This window comes from Xyrauchen texanus, chromosome 2, assembly GCF_025860055.1.
Source record: "Xyrauchen texanus isolate HMW12.3.18 chromosome 2, RBS_HiC_50CHRs, whole genome shotgun sequence".
Classification (NCBI taxonomy): domain Eukaryota; kingdom Metazoa; phylum Chordata; class Actinopteri; order Cypriniformes; family Catostomidae; genus Xyrauchen; species Xyrauchen texanus.
This window is the reverse complement of record NC_068277.1, coordinates 54,261,180-54,277,373: the sequence shown is the minus strand read 5'-3', so window position 1 is coordinate 54,277,373 and position 16,194 is coordinate 54,261,180. Positions and strand designations below refer to the sequence as shown.

General features: G+C 39.3%; 1 protein-coding gene across 4 annotated transcripts in view; it reads right to left on the bottom strand.

Annotated features, from left to right (window-relative positions):
- Positions 1–15,646, bottom strand: part of LOC127663190 (nuclear factor 1 B-type-like) — a 115,278-nt gene extending 99,632 nt beyond the window's left edge. For 3 of the 4 annotated variants that reach the window (XM_052154692.1, XM_052154713.1, XM_052154700.1), the window contains exons 1-2: positions 13,186–13,596; positions 9,319–9,850 (exon numbers count right to left, since the gene is read on the bottom strand). In XM_052154692.1, coding sequence (XP_052010652.1) covers positions 9,319–9,850; positions 13,186–13,215 — 562 coding nt within the window. In that variant the 5' untranslated portion in view covers positions 13,216–13,596. Of the gene's footprint in view, positions 1–9,318; positions 9,851–13,185; positions 13,597–15,331 lie in introns of those variants that run through there. The other variant, XM_052154706.1, reaches the window with a different exon arrangement.
- Between the last annotated feature and the right edge of the window lie 548 nt (positions 15,647–16,194).

The following is a 16,194-nucleotide window of genomic DNA, read 5'->3' as shown; positions in this document are numbered from 1 at the left end:
TGGATATTTCTCTGATGCATCATGGGTTGTGTTGTTTTTCTTCAAGAATTGTGCTATTAAACTATTGTTTGTAAATAAAGTAAAAATAACATGGACTGATGGCTTCAGCAGCGGCATATACTATCAATTAACAACCTCGGAGGTCAAGGTAGATCTGTCTTTTGAAAGTATTCGCCTATGGAGAAAATAAATGCCATTTCAAATTTCTGAACAAGACTGTTCCACTTTATTAAGGTGTCTAGAAATGGTTTGGGTCCTTTCTTGAATAGAAGTCTATAGAGTTTTTTCAGCCATTTTATTATTTATTTATCCAATCACTTAGATAAGTGATTGGAACACCTTTCCTAAACATTTCGCATTATTTGAGGTGTCAACCCCAAGTATGAGCAATAATAATAAAATATTTATGAGTACCTTGGCAAGCACCACTAATTATACAAACTGCATAAACTAGTCTTCTAGAGAAAGGTGTGATTGTTTTTCATTGCCTTTCCAGGGAAAAACCTGACTAATGACACATACCCCTCTCAGGCAGAAGAAGGCACTTGACCTTTTCATTGACATGCCAAATGCATTATCACACCAATCGTTGACTTAGCACTTTTTGGTTGCTTAATGAAATCTGCCATAAAGACTGTAATTCAAAATGTCCTTAACAAACTGTGGAGGAAAGTTAACGCAGTTGAAGCAGATAACATAAAAAAAGCGTGTGAACCAATACGCTTTGGCAACTTTTAACCCCACAAAAACTCATTCATAATGTGTTTAACAGCTTTGGGGCTGTCTATTTGACAGATATGACCCCATCGTGGCTTTCCTCCCCTTCCATACATTTACCTCTGGGTCGTCCGTCTCAGCTTCGGGGGGTAGTGTACCAGACAACACAAAAGAAGTGACGGCCATCACTCTGAATCCTGTCTGCCATGAAAAGACTTTAACAGTGGGTGGAGGGGGGAGAAGTTACTGTCTCCCATGGCAACCTCCACGATTGTCTCTGGCCTTCTCAGGCAGCTATTCATCAGGCCGTCCCTCTAATGAAGGACGCCCATCAGCGTAAAGATGTGAAAGACACTGGGGGTCCCATAACGGAGGAATCCAGACTCTCTCTCTCTTTCTCTCTTCATGTCTGTCTCTTGCCTTTTCAGCTCCCCAGGTCTTGCAGCTTCAATATGGGATTCTCTGCTACCTTGACCCTAAACCCCCTCTGTCTTCCTCTTTTGTCTGCCTCTCTCCCTGTCTGTCTCTATCTGGATGATCTCCATTGACACAGCTGTGTGATAAGCATGTTTGGTTGATGGAAAAGAGGAAAGGAGGCCATTATTGGGTGGTGCTGTTCCAGACACCCCATACAGTGAGATACACTATGGGAGGACGGAGCCATCCATCTTCATTTGAAGAACTCATAGAAGAGAAGGAGAGTTTGGTGCTGGTCTTCTTGTTAAGAGGGCCCCAGGGAGCAACAGTGCAATCTGGGTTCTCACAAAGCCCATCTGCATGGATGACGTGAGGTTCTGTGGAAGTGGCTTTAAGTAACACAAGATAAGTGTTTGAAAAAACAAAACCAAAAAAGCCATGAGGCAAAGCAGGAAAGTCTGTGACCCCTGAAGAGAAGTTCATTTGCAGACATACTTTCCAATTTTTTATGATAGTAGATTCTGGCATTTAAGTCAACATTCATGATAGGCGGTTTCAAAAACTTCTGATAAAACATTCCAAAGGGAATATCCTTTCCCTCGACCACACACTCAGACACCCACTCACACATGCAGGGGTGAAGCAGCACCCACACTGTTGCACAGACCCAACCACAAAGATTTATGTACACGTTACAGTGTGCGAAAGAAGGCGAGGGAGGTTATAGTGTGCTTAAGCCTGAGGGTATTCAGTCAACAAAGAGTTAACGGAGATAACACACGCACACATAAACTTATCTTCACAGATATAAACTCAAGAGACCAGTTTATAAACTGTAGAATGTTGCACCTTGAGGGAATTGTGTGGTGAAAGAAAGAAAGAAAGAAAGAAAGAAAGAAAGAAAGAAAGAAAGAAAGAAAGAAAGAAAGAAATGGAAACATGGACATATAAAACTGAAAGTCAAGCAACAAGGCAAAAGAAAGAAACAAAGTGACATAGAGCAAAAGACAGAATGATAGAAACGAAAGAGTGAGAGAGAACAAATGAAAGATGTGTGTGGGGGGGGGATTTCCTTTGCGGCAACATGTGGAGTAACACTACACCACTGAATTTAACCAACAGTGGGGCTACGAGGGAAAGACTGAGGACACGAGAAAGAGAGATTCAGAGGGAGGGTGGAAATCAATAAGGGCGGCCGAGAGCTGGAGGGAGCTCTAAATGGATTAGACTAAGGGAATGTGTTCGATAGGTTATGGCTTTTGATTGAGCTAGTCACCGCGGGCCATGCAGAATACTAAACAGTACTGCAGCCTCTGCTTCAGAGACCTCACTGCATGCTCAGCACAAACGCAAAGCGACCTCATCCCCCTATGTGGATTTGTACGGTACATTTGTCTGCAGTACGGGAACTGATCTGAATGTTTTCAAGTTGCATTCTTGTGATGCTTACATTAGAAACTCGTTCAGTGGAATGTGATCAGATGGCCTCTTACTGTTTATTTTAATGAAGTTCCTCCACAAAAAACAAAAAAAACAAAGGGATGGTTGAGGTTAAATAAGGCCAGCATATGTCTGTCTTTATCTCTGCTCTGGCATTCAACAGCTTGTAGAAGCTTCCCAACATTCAGTCTACTCTTTAAGGCACCTTAAAATTACAGCTTACATACTTTGAAATGCAGTCGTAGCTAAAGTAAAGAGTTTTTAATCCCTCTTTTAGTACTGATTTCCCTTAGAAAGAAAAGAAGTGCTCTTGAGCAAAAATAAACAGAGATGTAAAGAAATGTGTGTTTTAGTCAATCTGGCTCTTTATCAGTAGAAACTCACTCACAACACCCACAGGCCACGAAGATTATCGTCTGGATTGAAGTCATAGTTGCAAATCCTTTCGCTGCTCCTACACAGGCCCCCTCCCTCCTTCTCTAACCCTCTTTATGTTTAATGTGGCGGTACACCAGTGTACTAAAACATCAAACAGAAGCTATTGCCTTTCATTTCCACAACTAAAACCAAGTCGTGCGTTGTAGTTCTTTTTTGAAAGCAAAGCACCAACAAATGCTTGCTTCAGAGGAGAAACAGAGAGAGGGAGAGAAAAAGGAGTGGAAAAAGAGACCATCTGTACTGGTTTTTGGGAGCGAGTCAGTAGCTGCGGGCCATCAAGTGGATGTGCTGAACACTTTTTGTCTCTCTCTAAAGGACAAACTCATGACTGCCTCCGCCACAAGGGCCCACTGGAAACAATTAGCAAATAAATAAATAACGACTAAACAAAAACAAATGCTGTGGCCCTGTTGCGTTCCAAACACTTGTGGTTCCATAACGGTTTTCCTAGAAGTTTCGGTTAGGGCCCTAAACTGTCAATGGGTTTGTGTTTGTGTTGCATCCCTGCCAGCTGTCCCTTTAATTGTCATTATTACGACATTGACAATCCTAGTGAACAAGAGTTTATGCTGCATCAGAGAACACTGTAGAGCTATTGACAGTGCATAACAAAGACGTGTGGAAAAACGCTAGGGTTTGCGAAAGTGACGCTCTATGATACAAGCTAAGTTTTACATTTTACTGCAACGCACTCTAAACCTGCATTCAAAAATGAATATTTCGCTACTAAATAGTATGCTAAAAGCAGTACTGTATGTCAGTTGAGAAGTATGGATTCATAAAACAGTAAGCGAATACCGAGATGATAAACTACGTCTGACGATATTCTGAAAAAAAATAAAAAAGAAGAATAAAAAAACAGATGAAGAAATGCAAATCGGGTGGCTCTTTTCAACTATAAGTAATACCAAGAAAGTTGTTCCTTGTTGATAAATTGTAATTGTTTAACAAAACAATTTTATTTTCTCGGTTGTTGTTATTACATTCGAGTCATGGGACAATGCCCACGTTCCCGTATGAAGTTTGTCCGGGAATGTATTCATACTACTCATCTGCATACCTAAAAAACGTATTTTATTAATGGCCGAGAAGTTCATTCTTCATCAAATGCATTACATAGACTGACAGTACGTGAATTTGGACGCAGTTTATTGTAGGAATCCATTGACCAATTCGAATTTCATGAAGCTTGGTCCAGTTGTACTTTCAGCAATCCAATCTGCTGTAGGATAACTGATCATGTCCTCTTCACACCCTCAAAATGCTTCAAATGCATTCCAATTCATCAAAATTGCCCCGTCAGAGCTTTAGTGTGTAAGGGCCCTTAGTCTTAAAAATACAAAGTATTTTTTAAAGAATAATTCCAGGCTTATTTTACATATATCTGGAAATCAGGGACAGAAAGAAATAGATAGAAGGTTACAGACAGCAAGAAAAAAAGTAAAAGTGGAGAAACCACAAGCTGAACTTAGTCCCTGACAGGGGTGACGACCTCTAGGTCATGCTAGCTAGTCCTGACCCTGCCGAATACTCAGCCAGCTGTAAAACTAAGAGCAAACAGCTCCACTACAGCGTACACACACAAATAGGCTCATAGAGGCCCGATAGGGAACTCAGAGTGTGTTTGTGTGTTGGGAGTTTTGGCAAGTCGAGAGAGGGAGTTTGATGAATGACCAGCTCTTCTCAAGGAGCTGGCAACCGCTTCGCTGACCCAGACATCCAAAGGTCACAAGCAAGCTGGGGGTCCAGGTGCCCCCCAAAATGACCCCCTAGACTGCCCCGTGCGCCTCAGGTCGCCACTTGTTTTCAAAGATCTGTTGTGCTCAATTAAACTTCATATGACACCTTCCGCATCTTTAACCGAGGTCGTGACACAGGGGCCAAAAGCTAAGTCTTGCAGTCGTAAAACAGACCTCTTTAACATGCTAGAACAAATGAGAAATAATCCACCCAACACTAGAGGAGAGGCCAATAAAACACTGTCTACTTCACAGGAGACCAAAATAAACATTGGAGTGTTTGGGGCAGGAAATCATGGCACCTTCACACTATTATTGCTATGTTAAGCTCTTGCGATTGTGTAACACCTTCGGGTTGTGGAGTAACACTGACTGTGTGTCCAAAACACATGTATTTTTTAATTAATACATTTTTGTGTGTGTGTTCAAGATTTGATATTTGCTGGGAAAAAAAATATATTTTGAAACCAAAATAGACATATTGATTAATTAAGTTAATTACTTTTCTTCAATTATTCAGATTGTTTTTTTTAAATCACTAGATATTTGAAACAAACCAACTGCCAAACAAATGTAAATATTTATGAGAGGCTTGAACCAGCATTTAATTAACGCAGGCATTTTAGAGGTTTCGTGTTTATTTGAAAAATAATGTCACATGTTTAAAAGAAAATCTAAACACTGAGCTGGAGCTTACAAACATATCCCAGAATGGGACGGAAAATAAATGAGATTGGTTAAAAACAGAAATGAAAAATGCTTGTATGATATAAACCGTCTGGTCTTCTTTCAAATCTATTTCTGCTTAATCTTATTCTAGCAAATAAAGGCAACCAATGCATTTTTGCATATTGTATAAAACACAGCAAATGCAAAAAAGTTGCAATTAAAGGAATTTTCCGGGTTCAATACAAGCTCAATCAACAGCACTTGTTGCATTGATTACCACAAAAATGTATTTTGACTTGCCCCTCCTTTTCTTATATAAAAAAGCACAGATTTGGGTTACAGTTAAAAATTTAAAATACTCACTGTTTCAAAAGTATTGCCACAAGACATAAAAAATAAGTTTTAACATGATTTTAGAGTGATAAAAGAGTGATTACTAACCTTTCTGTGTAAAGTTATATCTAATATTACAACTTGTAAAATGTCAACAAACCCTAAAATGTCTAACCCTAAAATTTAAACCACTTTACAGCTCAAATAGTACATGAGTTTTAACAGAAGAATTAATGTAAGTGGTTTTATAAAATTATAAGCTTCACATTTCTACCTTTCAAACCCTCTAAAAATTGGCTTAATTTACTTCCATTGTAAGAGCCATACTGCAACTATGATTTTTGCTTTTTTAATATAAAAGGACAGACAAGTGGAAAGAACTTTTTGTGGTGATCAACATTATACCACAAATGCTGTAGATTGATCTTAACTAGTATTGAAATCGGAATGTTCTTTAATTACACAACTTTACACCAATGATACAATTATTCTTGTATTTCACCAATGATGCAATGCAACTATGAGTATACGTCCCTTGTCTAAAATGTGGCCAAGCATGTGAGAGTTCTGATTTATGAGTTCTGAGCATCACTTTACATGTACAGACTTGACTAGCAGAACCAATGAAGATTTGCAATAGTCCAAGGAACTTTATCTGAAGAGTTTCAAAGCAAATTGTACAAAAATATATATTTGACCATATTAGCCTTTTATTACATTTTTTTTTTTTAAATCATACAAATATATAGAAAACTACAGTAAAAGTGGAAGAGAGCCAACTAAACATAACATGCAAATAGATTCAAATGCCTTTTTCAAATTTACTGAAAATGTGTTGCTTTAAAAGAGGCGCTCTAAATTCTGTTTAACTGTTCTAAAAGAAAACAACCGTGATCCTGATAATGTTATAATCATTTTTACGAGAGAATGGAGCTGAACAGCTCACACACAGGCACAATGGCACGGCCAGGCTTGGTGAAGCACAGAGGCAGGGCATGGCACGATGCCCACCCGCAAGCCTGCCGCCCCTCATTCCTGTCCTCTCCACCAATTTTTCAATGGGCATTTAGCAGGATATTTACCAAGGTGCTATTGCAAATGCTGGCTGGTCTGCTAAGCCTTCACCCATAAACCTGAGGGAAAGTGTCTGATCTGATGTACGGATGCCAAGTGTTGTGGTTAGTGCTAAAACACCTACAAATCTAAACCAGATCAGATCACAAGATAAATTGCTAAATGAACACACAACACTAGTTGTGTTAAAAGTAAAAACTTGGACATTATAAACGGAAAAAGCAGAAGTGGTTGGCTTTCACCTTAAAAAGAACTTCCCTTCACTGGCAAGCGGATGTCCAAAATCAGCTGAGCATTGAACACCATTTACTCTTTCAATTCACAACCACAGACCACAACCACAGTTTCCTTCATAATGTGGGTAAAGATTTCCTTTTGCTTTAAATTCTGTGTTTTATTTTGATGGATTTTATAAAAGTGAATCATCTCTTACGCTGTCCGAAATCTTTCCTCTGAGCCCACTGCATTGCGGATGCCAACTAACAAATCAAAGCCATGCAGCAAGCGGACAAAGAGGGTTTGATACCAACCACCATCCTCAGTCACTGGCACTCTCCCTACCACTCTCCTGACACAACACTAACAAAATGGCCGCCCTGGGTGCACTGGCATAATGTGAGGCCATTGTCTAGAAATGGGCACTGGATTCTAGAGGCAAAATGCCACACTTGCCATGGTAAGTGCCGAACGGAGAACCCAACATTCATGCGCTGATGCTAATTTACTTCAGTGGTCTTTTATTTGCCCTTTTTTTACTTGATCAGTGGTGGCAATGTAAATTATATCAAGTGATTTTTCAAATAACAACATATTCATAACATCAGTCAATCGCTAAAAGATCATTCTACCAGGAAACGGAATAAACATATTCACAAATATGCAAAATCACTGTAAACATTTTTCAAGGTTAACCACTAATGTTATTTCCAGAACAAGACGAGAGTGGCTTCTCTTTATTGTAATTGCCAAAAGGCAAATGTATGCCATCTTACAAAGACACAAAAGACATTCTGATGCCAACCATGGTGCCAGTGGCAACCATTATTGTCCCTCCGCTCTGCCTTCTGCTTACCCTGGCACTTCAGCTTCACAAAATGGAGGTGCCATGCCTGACAATAACCCGACTCATTGAGAAAGCATTCACATACACATATGACTGATGGGCCAAAAACATGAACACATTTACGATGTTAAAATACACTTTGTTGAGTAGAGATTTTCTACATAATCTGAATTGGTGCCGTTTGGAAAATGTGGTGGATGTCCAATATCTTTCAAACTGAAAACCTTAAAGTGGAATTGTAGAATTCCTCATTTGTAAGTATATTTGAATAAAAGCCTCTGCTAAATGAATAATGTAAATGAACAGACCTATTTTTGCTGTGCTCTGGTTCAAAAACCAAGCACAAAACAAGAGAGTTTAAGAACTATGAAAATGATCAGACAAAATTCATTTAAAAAAAGGGGAGAAATCTTTTTTTTAAATAAAAATCAGAATGTTGTTTTGAGGTAATTGTTCCATTTGTGCCAACTTCTCATTATGTGCATTTCACATTAAGCAGTTCTGTTCTTCAGTTCTGATGTAAATTTAATACTGTGTTAAATTCTTTTTGTCATTAAAAAAAAGGCAAACTGCTGCGTGGGAATTGTGTCTCTAGTTCATTCTAACAAAGGTACAGAATTTCCAGGGAAACTTTATTCACTCATTCTCCTTTCATATGCAAACACATCCGTTAGAGACGCTAACGAGATCTTTAACTGCAAATGTAAAATTTGGTCAAATACAATTAAGTTTAATACTATTAAAGGAATATTCCGGGCTCAGTACAAGCTCAATCGACAGCATTTGTGGCATGATGTTGATTACAACAAACTATAATTACGAATCGTCCATCCATTTCTTTTAACAAAGTCGAAGTTACAGTGAGGCACTTACAATGGAAGTGAATTGGGCCAATGTTTTGAGGGTTTAAAGGCAGAAATGTCAAGAAAACATTTTTATAAAAGCACTAATATAAATGTTTCTGTTAAAACTCATATATTATATGAGCTGTAAAGCTGTTTAAATTGACATTTTTACAGTCATTTTAGGGTTTACGGCATTACGTCATCAGGGCAAAGAAGTTGTAAAATTGGCAAGTCAAAGTTAATTTTTGTGGTAATTATTTTTATGCCACAAATGCTGTTGATTGAGCTTAACTTGTATTAAACCCGGAATATTCCTTTATTACTATATACTACTATATGCTATTTAATACCATATAGTCTATATATTTTTGCGATTTATCATATGAATGTGTATGAGAAAAATTATAATTCATCAGTCAAGTATATAGTTTACAATTTTGATATGACATTTATTGTATTTTGTCTCAACAAAATAAAAATTTGTCCATCTCTTAAACCTGCAATAATTATCAACTGACATGAGTCAAGTCGAGAAATGTTATCTCCAAACCTCCCCTCATGTTCCCATCTTTCTTGTGCTTACCTTGGTCCTGGACATAGTATGCCAGAAACAAGTCCAGCTCTTTCACTGAGACAGTGATGTGGTGGGGTTGGACGCAAAGTGCCGGGTTGGTGCAGTGCGGGGACTTGACCAGTCGCTCGCCGTCTGTGCTCTCCAGCGGGATACCTTTGAACAGGATGACCATCACCAGGTCCAGCCGCCACACTTTATCAGCCTGCCGCAGGCAGTCGATTCGGCGGATCTTGCCCTTCTGGTCGGGGTTGGAGAAAACGCAGCAAGGGTGTTTCTTGCCCGTTACACTGAGCACAAAGTCTTCCCGGTACTCCTGCCGGATGTCCTTACGCAACTTGGCCAGGAGACGGGACGCCCACTTCTGCTTGATTTCAGGCTTCTCACCGAGCAGCTCGTCTTTCACGGCCCGTTCCTCATCCTTGGACATCCGTTTTTCGTGCTTCTTGAAGTATTTGCGTTTCCTCGCCTGCAGGTTGAACCAGGTGTAGGCTATGGCACGGACATGAGGGAGTAGAGCCTCGATGAAGGGATGAAACTCATCCTGAGAGAGGGGAAAAAGAAAGAAAGTGAGCAGGAGCAGAAGTGACCTTTTGGCATGGGATCCTGCCAAACAGCCCATGTAGCCAAAAACAAACCAGAATTGTTTTTTAGAAAACAATGACCATTTATAAGATGCAAAAAGTAGATAAAAGTGATACAAGTGACAATTCTACCAATATCCCGTATCTGATTTCCTCCTTCAGAGAACATTTATGCACTAAAGTTTTGCAAAATTAGATTTTAAATTGTCATGGCAATAGGTTAATGTACCATTTTCAGCACTGGCCTGAATGCAGGTGTTGGAGGCACACAGAAAAAAGATGCCAGTGTTTACCGCATCTGCCCGCACCATGCCAGCTTCGAGCAGACAGTTACAGAATTACCAATCTCTCACTCCCCTTCTCTCTCTGCCCCCCTTCTCTTGCTCACTCGCTTGCTCTCCGTCTCCAGCAACGCTCAAAGCACCAGTCCATGTGTTGGCACAGGAGTGCATGTACCCCCACTCCCCCTCCACACACACACTTTCAGATCTCTTATCAAAGTATCCTGCATTCCTGAAACCACAGACCCCCGCAGAATATTTCGGCATATTGGAAAACCCAATAGAGAGTCACCAAATGCCTTAGACAAGGACAGCTGAAACAGCATCCAAGCACACTTGCAAAGACATCAAGACAAATGGATACATGTCTTTTGTCTAAAATGAGAGTACAAACCTTCCCAAGGCCAAAAGTACGTTGTAAGGCTTTTAACTAAGGTAGAAACAGAGAAGAAAAGTCTAAAGTGGAGGGGGAAAAAAAATCAATTTTACACCTTCAACAAGAGGCTATTACTCTTTACTATGAGGAGGCGTTTGCGGTCCTTGGAAATCACTTAATTTGTTAGCATTAATGTACCACAATTATTTCGAGCCCCTCTAAAATCAAACCAAGATGGACAATGAAAATGGCATCTTGGCGCAAAAGGCACATTCTTTGGGCTCCAGAGCCGTTTGGTAAGAGTAGCATTAAAATGCCGAAACAAAACTAAAGCAGTCTGACTCTTCAAACAAGCTGCACGGTTTATTCACACTTGTGTTATTAAACATAAGCCTTTTTTCTCTTCATATGCCCAAACTAGTTATGCAGCATTAAACTACAAACTGTGCAAACGCAGTTGCCAATTTTAAAGACCATTGAGTAACATTTGGTCAATGTTTATCCACACATAAACTCAACGGCAAGAGAAAATTATTCAAGATTGTCAAGCAATATCAATCATGTTTAAAAAAAAAACACAAAATAGAACAGCAGGACCATGTTTTCACAGTAATCGGTGAAAGGTAAATGCTAACACTTTCTGAAGCTTCCTTTTATGATTTTCCATTGCAAACAAATAAAACAAGACTTAAATGATCCCCCCAAAAAATTGCATTCTTTTCGATGGGAGAGATGTTTCAGAAAGAGTTACGAAGAAACTAACAGTGTGCAATAGACTACCCTTCACACACACTTCAAACACTTATACTTTTTCCACCACTCATATGAACTGACATATGAACAAGGACTGGTGTAAATGGATCGAAGAAGAGTTAAACCACATATTGTTTTGTGTGCAGGCAGGCGGCAGCTCTTTGGAAAACCACAACCAGCACACACCACTGTCTGAATCTCAGAGACAGTCCCACAGACATAGCCCACAATCAACCACCATATACATACCATTCAACTCGCCAGCAAAACTTAGCAACTTAGGAATGTATGTGCAATCATTCACATGATAATGTGCAATGGTGTGTGTGTGTGTGTGTGTGTGTGTGTGTGTGTGTGTGTGTGTGTGTGTGTGTGTGTGTGTGTGTGTGTGTGTGTGTGTGTGTGTGTGTGTGTGTGTGTGTGTGTGTGTGTTGCACAAGAAAAATGCAGCTTGGCAAAGTGAGTTTTGGCAGTATGTGATGTAGTCTGGGACTATAATCCAAATACCCCAGAAATACATTCAAAGTGTTGGTTTTCTTAAAGCATCAGATGACAGATATTTCACAGCCAGTTTTTAACATTACAACTAGCAAACAGGAATATCAAAAAGTCTAATAAAGTTATTGTAATTCTCTATTTAATGTTACACCTTAATGCAACCCTTAAATGTCCATAACACAATGCCTCTCCCCAAAAGGTATGTACACTTAATAAAACGAGCATTGGACAGTATATAAATCTGCTAAAACTTATTCCCAAAGTAAACGAAAATGAGCAAGTTCAATCAAATTTCAAAATCATTACTAATCTTGTCAAAATATATATATTTTTATTTTTTAGATAGCCTAACTCATTGGTTCCCCAAAAAGATATTTTTAAATCAAACAAATCCTAAACAAGTATTGTAAAACAACAACATTCCACTGATAAGCTGTCATAATAATAGTTTTAAGAAAATGTATTTCGCATTATCATGTTTAGGCATGTCATTAAACACATTATCGCATGGATTTTTTATTTTTTTAAATATAAACATCGCACGTGCAGCACAACGCACGAGGCTGCACAAACTCGCGCTCTCTCTATATTCACCATATCTCAGTCAATCACTCTCTGATGCCCAGGTAATATTTAAACAGTAATATTGTGTCAGCCAAAACCCGGCAGGCTCTGTCCAACCGCTGAATCAACCTCCATATCATTGTTTTAATCTCTTAGATCAAACTAAGGCAAGTTTCCTCAAAACTGAGGAAAACGAAAAGGCTCAAACGCACCGTCATTTGCCTCAACGTTTGAAACCGCGTTTAGATGAACAATGAGACATATTCACAGAATTAAGATCTATCTTGGTCGTTCGGCTCATAAAGCTTGGCTTTGTTTAATCAAGCCGTTGCCTGAGGTTTTAATTTCACCTCAAAAATAAATTGGCTAATTTACAAATGTCATACAAAAGTGTACACGCTTTTGAGTAAACTTTGGTCTGCTGAACCGAAGTTGTTCAAGAATGATTCAAATGAACGTCTTAACACACATGTGATCTGTATTCAGTGTGTGTGATGCCGGGAGAGACACAGCGCAGTGAGGCTCCTAACAGTCAATCCTGATGTTAACAGTAAGGTAAACTTTATAGAAAGCACTTTTAAATTATCATCGAGCCTAAAGGTCGGAGTTAATTCGCAATGAATCAATTATTTTGTACACGGATCCTGCGCCGAAGAAGTTGAGCGAGCACTATGTTAAACTGTAAAAACTTCAGTAAATGTGCATACATATCTGTACAGCATTTTTTTTCAGTTAGCCTAATCAAAACACACTTAATAATGTAAATATAGGCTAACTAATGTAAGGAAGTGACTCAAGATGTAGCTAGTATAATATTGGGTACCTGTGTTAGACAAATCGGCGAATACATCATGACCTTGTTCGCCGGAGAAAACCGATCGCGTTGTTATCGAAGTCCTGAAGGATATCGCAGATGATTGATATTATCGATTCATTCTTCAGATTCTGTACCGCATCGTGCAAGATCTGATATCCTCAAAAACACACACGGTCTTATCCGGCAGTGGAGAAAATCTGGAGCTTCCACACTTCGCATTTAACCGATCCCAACGACTATTTAAGAGCACCAAATATTATAAGCGGAGTGTATCTAAACGCATCCACAGCAAATGAAAAGCTACCGGAATTTGAGAGGAATCTTGAAAAAATATCACTCGTGCGATATGAAAACTTGAAGGCGTCTAATTTCTGATCCTATGTTTGCTTTTCAAAGTTGATATAATATGAGCCGGTAACACCCTCTAGTCTGCTGGAGCCTAACAAATCAGTCTGAAGATTTTCCCCCCTTTAATTACACAGTCATACTCCTCCTCTTCCAGCAAGCGCATATCCCATATCTCCTGCCCGCCTCGACAGCACCTCAAACCATGACATTGACAAAGGTTTAAGCAATTTCCCCCTTTTCATCCAAGTGTCGTTATTTTACGGCAGGCATGTAAAACTGTCAATAAAATGAAGCAAAGCCTGCGAGCAGCTACTGCACCTTTATAAATAGGCTAAACTACGTTTTCCTGTTTTTTACACTAACAATTTAAGATGATTTAAGACATGAATAGCCTGTCTGTTAGCACTTAAACCAATTCACAATGATTATCCACATATTCATTTGCATAGTATTTCAGGGAGTTCAAATATTATTTCATTTCCAATTGATTTTTTTTTTTAAACAGACATACATCGTCTTCATGAAGACAGTTCATAAATCCAAATAGCCTATTCTGCTTTTATTATCAGATCATTTCACCGCAGACAAAAACGATCGTTCCATATAAAGAAAGCTATTTCTTATTTTCACCATAAGTCATAGGCTAATATGCATATTCATCTATTAGCATACGCTTTGTCTAGACATTGGTTTTCTTTAAGTTTACTTACACTGTCAGCTATTAGAAACAAATACGTTCAGGCTTAGACAAATTGCATTACTCATAAAACATAAAGCTTTTGGTATTACGTCACACACTTGGAAACCCTGAAACACAAAAGCACTGCTTATTATTGGTGCGAATGCAAGTATGCGCCTGCAGCTTTTACTATTTTACAAACTAAAGGAATTCGTGAATGCTTAGTGTTATTTCTGAGTTTATTTAAATACCAGTAGTATTTAAATAAACTACAGTAGGAACTACAGAAATCAACTGAAGAGCACGGTTGTGTCACGTTAAGTCAGAGATGAGCACGGGGCTGGTTTGTTTGCTGGACAGACAATGATCCCATCGCGTTGCATCTTGTGTCAAAGTCAAAGCTCACGCCCTCCGTCCATCTCTGAAGTCCGCAAGCGTTTAAGAAAGAATGTTGATAGAATATAACAAGAATGGACCGCATGGATACGCTACTTTTAGCGTTGCACAACAAAGTCCAACTACCTTCGATTTGTGGACGCGACCATTAGGCGACTCTGCAAAGCCTTTAACGGCGTTAAAACAAAGAGACTTTAAAAGTGTGATTTGTGCATAATGCATTATTTCTTATATTTAAAGTATAATTTATGGAGTGGAAAAGTTATGCGTCAATGCAAGTGTTAATTACGTAAAACAACCCCAGACAAGAATTTTAATGAAAGGAGAACGGTTTGAAATGGTGACAGGAGTAAATATCAACACGACTTGTCCATGTAGCTACAGAATTCACGCTACTGCACCGTGCCAGAAGTGCGCAGCTATTCAATAGGGGGAGAGATTTAGCAAACACAGGATACATGCCAAGAGCGGATCTCCGTAGGCACAAACTCTGCCACTGACTTCTGCCTCAATGATATGACCCATATAAGACGGCTGCCAATACATGACATAAACAATCCAACATCTAGCCTACTCTCATTTTCCTCGAGTCCGAAGTTTTAAAGCGTCTCGTCTAGTTAAAACATGGAACTACTGTGCTAAAGACTGTGTTGAAGTTACATGCGCGCAACACAGTAACTCGAGAAAACTATTCACAAATGATAGTAAGTGTTTTCCAGCAAAACGTACCATTGCACTGTAGGCTATTGCATGAAACTGAAGGGGGTTCCTGAAGGCCGGTTGAAACTGAAGCCGGTACGTTCACATGTCTCAAGTTCAGAAAATGTGTTCTTCTCTCTCTCTCTCTCTCTCTCTCTCTCTCTCTCTCTCTCTCTCTCTCTCTCTCTCGCTCTCTCTCTCGCTCTTTCTCTCTTTCTCTCTTCTTTTCACGTTGTAGTGCTTACAGAAAATGAACACCGGAAGAGAATTCTTGGCAGACAGGCGGCAAAATCAAGTCAGCGAGCACCTCAGATATTATTTTTATCTTCCTTCCTCTGCAAGTCAGTCTTTTGGATAGCTTTTTGTTGGTGGCGTTGAACGCGATCCAGAATAGGCGGAGTTTTTGGAATGGGTAGGTCTGCGCCTTCACTTTCTCTGCCTGCCGTCGCTGTTGCTGTTTCAGCAGCCAAACGGAGCTGCGCATTTGGAATTACATCCTCGTTTCTGATTGGCTAGCGCACCGGCGGAGCGGAGCTCTGAGTTCTATGTCCAATGCCCCTCACTTCCGCTCGGTAGGCAGTGTCACTATTTGCATATTAACACTGACCAAAGTCACATCAAAGCGAGACCGACCGAAATTGAGACTAGTGGCTAAAGATAGGTCAAATTCCTGTGTTTTTTGGCCTTAGGGATTTAAAATGGTCCCTTGTGGATAATGCCTTTCATAAAGTATGACAGCAATAAAATTGCAAATAAATTCATTAATAAACTATTTAAATAATAATAATAAATTAAGGATGATTATAACGGTGCTCTGAGTCTGAGAGAGCATGTGGTATGTGTGAGTCTACTGTTTTAATAGCTAATGTTAATTCATCTTCTTTTGCTTTTAA